Source organism: Mus caroli, unplaced genomic scaffold (assembly GCF_978045245.1).
Source record: "Mus caroli unplaced genomic scaffold, Mus_caroli_1 scaffold_7, whole genome shotgun sequence".
Lineage (NCBI taxonomy): Eukaryota > Metazoa > Chordata > Mammalia > Rodentia > Muridae > Mus > Mus caroli.
Window position 1 is genome coordinate 79,467,968 of NW_028227262.1, and position 928 is coordinate 79,468,895.

The 928-nt window shown below is 40.4% G+C and overlaps 1 gene segment (V, D, J or C); it reads left to right on the top strand.

Annotated features, from left to right (window-relative positions):
- Window positions 1-363: 363 nt before the first annotated feature.
- LOC110289074 (Ig kappa chain V-VI region NQ2-17.4.1-like) lies at window positions 364-669 on the top strand. The segment is given in 1 exon segment: window positions 364-669. A coding segment is annotated over 1 exon segment (306 nt).
- Window positions 670-928: the final 259 nt, after the last annotated feature.

Consider the following 928-nt stretch of genomic DNA (forward strand, 5'->3'; position numbering starts at 1 on the left):
CAAGAACTGACTAGAATATATCTTGCTATTTGCATATTTCATTTTCAGTAACCACAAATATCTCACAGTTGTTTTAAAGCAAAGTACTTATGAGAATAGCAGTAATTAGCTAGGGACCGAAATTCAAAGACAAAATGGATTTTCAGGTGCAGATTTTCAGCTTCTTGCTAATCAGTGCCTCAGGTAACAGAGGGCAGGGAATTTGAGATCAGAATCCAGCCAAAATTATTTTCCCTGGGGAATTTGAGTCTAAAATACAGTTTTTTCCTTTTGGTCCATCTGAATGTTGGGTGGTATAAAATTATTTTTGTATCTCTATTTCTACTAACCCCTCTCTCTCTATTTTGCTTTTTTCTAGTCATAATGTCCAAAGGACAAATTGTTCTCACCCAGTCTCCAGCAATCATGTCTGCATCTCCAGGGGAGAAGGTCTCCATAACCTGCAGTGCCAGCTCAAGTGTAAGTTACATGCACTGGTACCAGCAGAAGCCAGGATCCTCCCCCAAACTCTGGATTTATGACACATCCAAACTGGCTTCTGGTGTCCCTGCTCGCTTCAGTGGCAGTGGGTCTGGGACATCTTACTCTCTCACAATCAGCAGCATGGAGGCTGAAGATGCTGCCATTTATTACTGCCAGCAGTGGAGTAGTAACCCACCCACACAGTGATACAGACTAGAACAAAAACCCTCTAAGTCCTTAGGGTCTAGCTACTTCCTCCTAGAAATAAACTGTGGCCAGTGGTTTGATTGCAGTAGTGCACAGAGGGTGTTCTGTTTTACAATGTCATTTGCATATTTATATGAATGTCTCTATAATATTCCACTGTACTTCAGTGCTGTTCTCAAATAATCTACATTTCCAGTGTTTATTTATTCTCATTTTTTGTTCTGTTTGTCGAAGACAAGTGTGGCAGACTATTTTACTA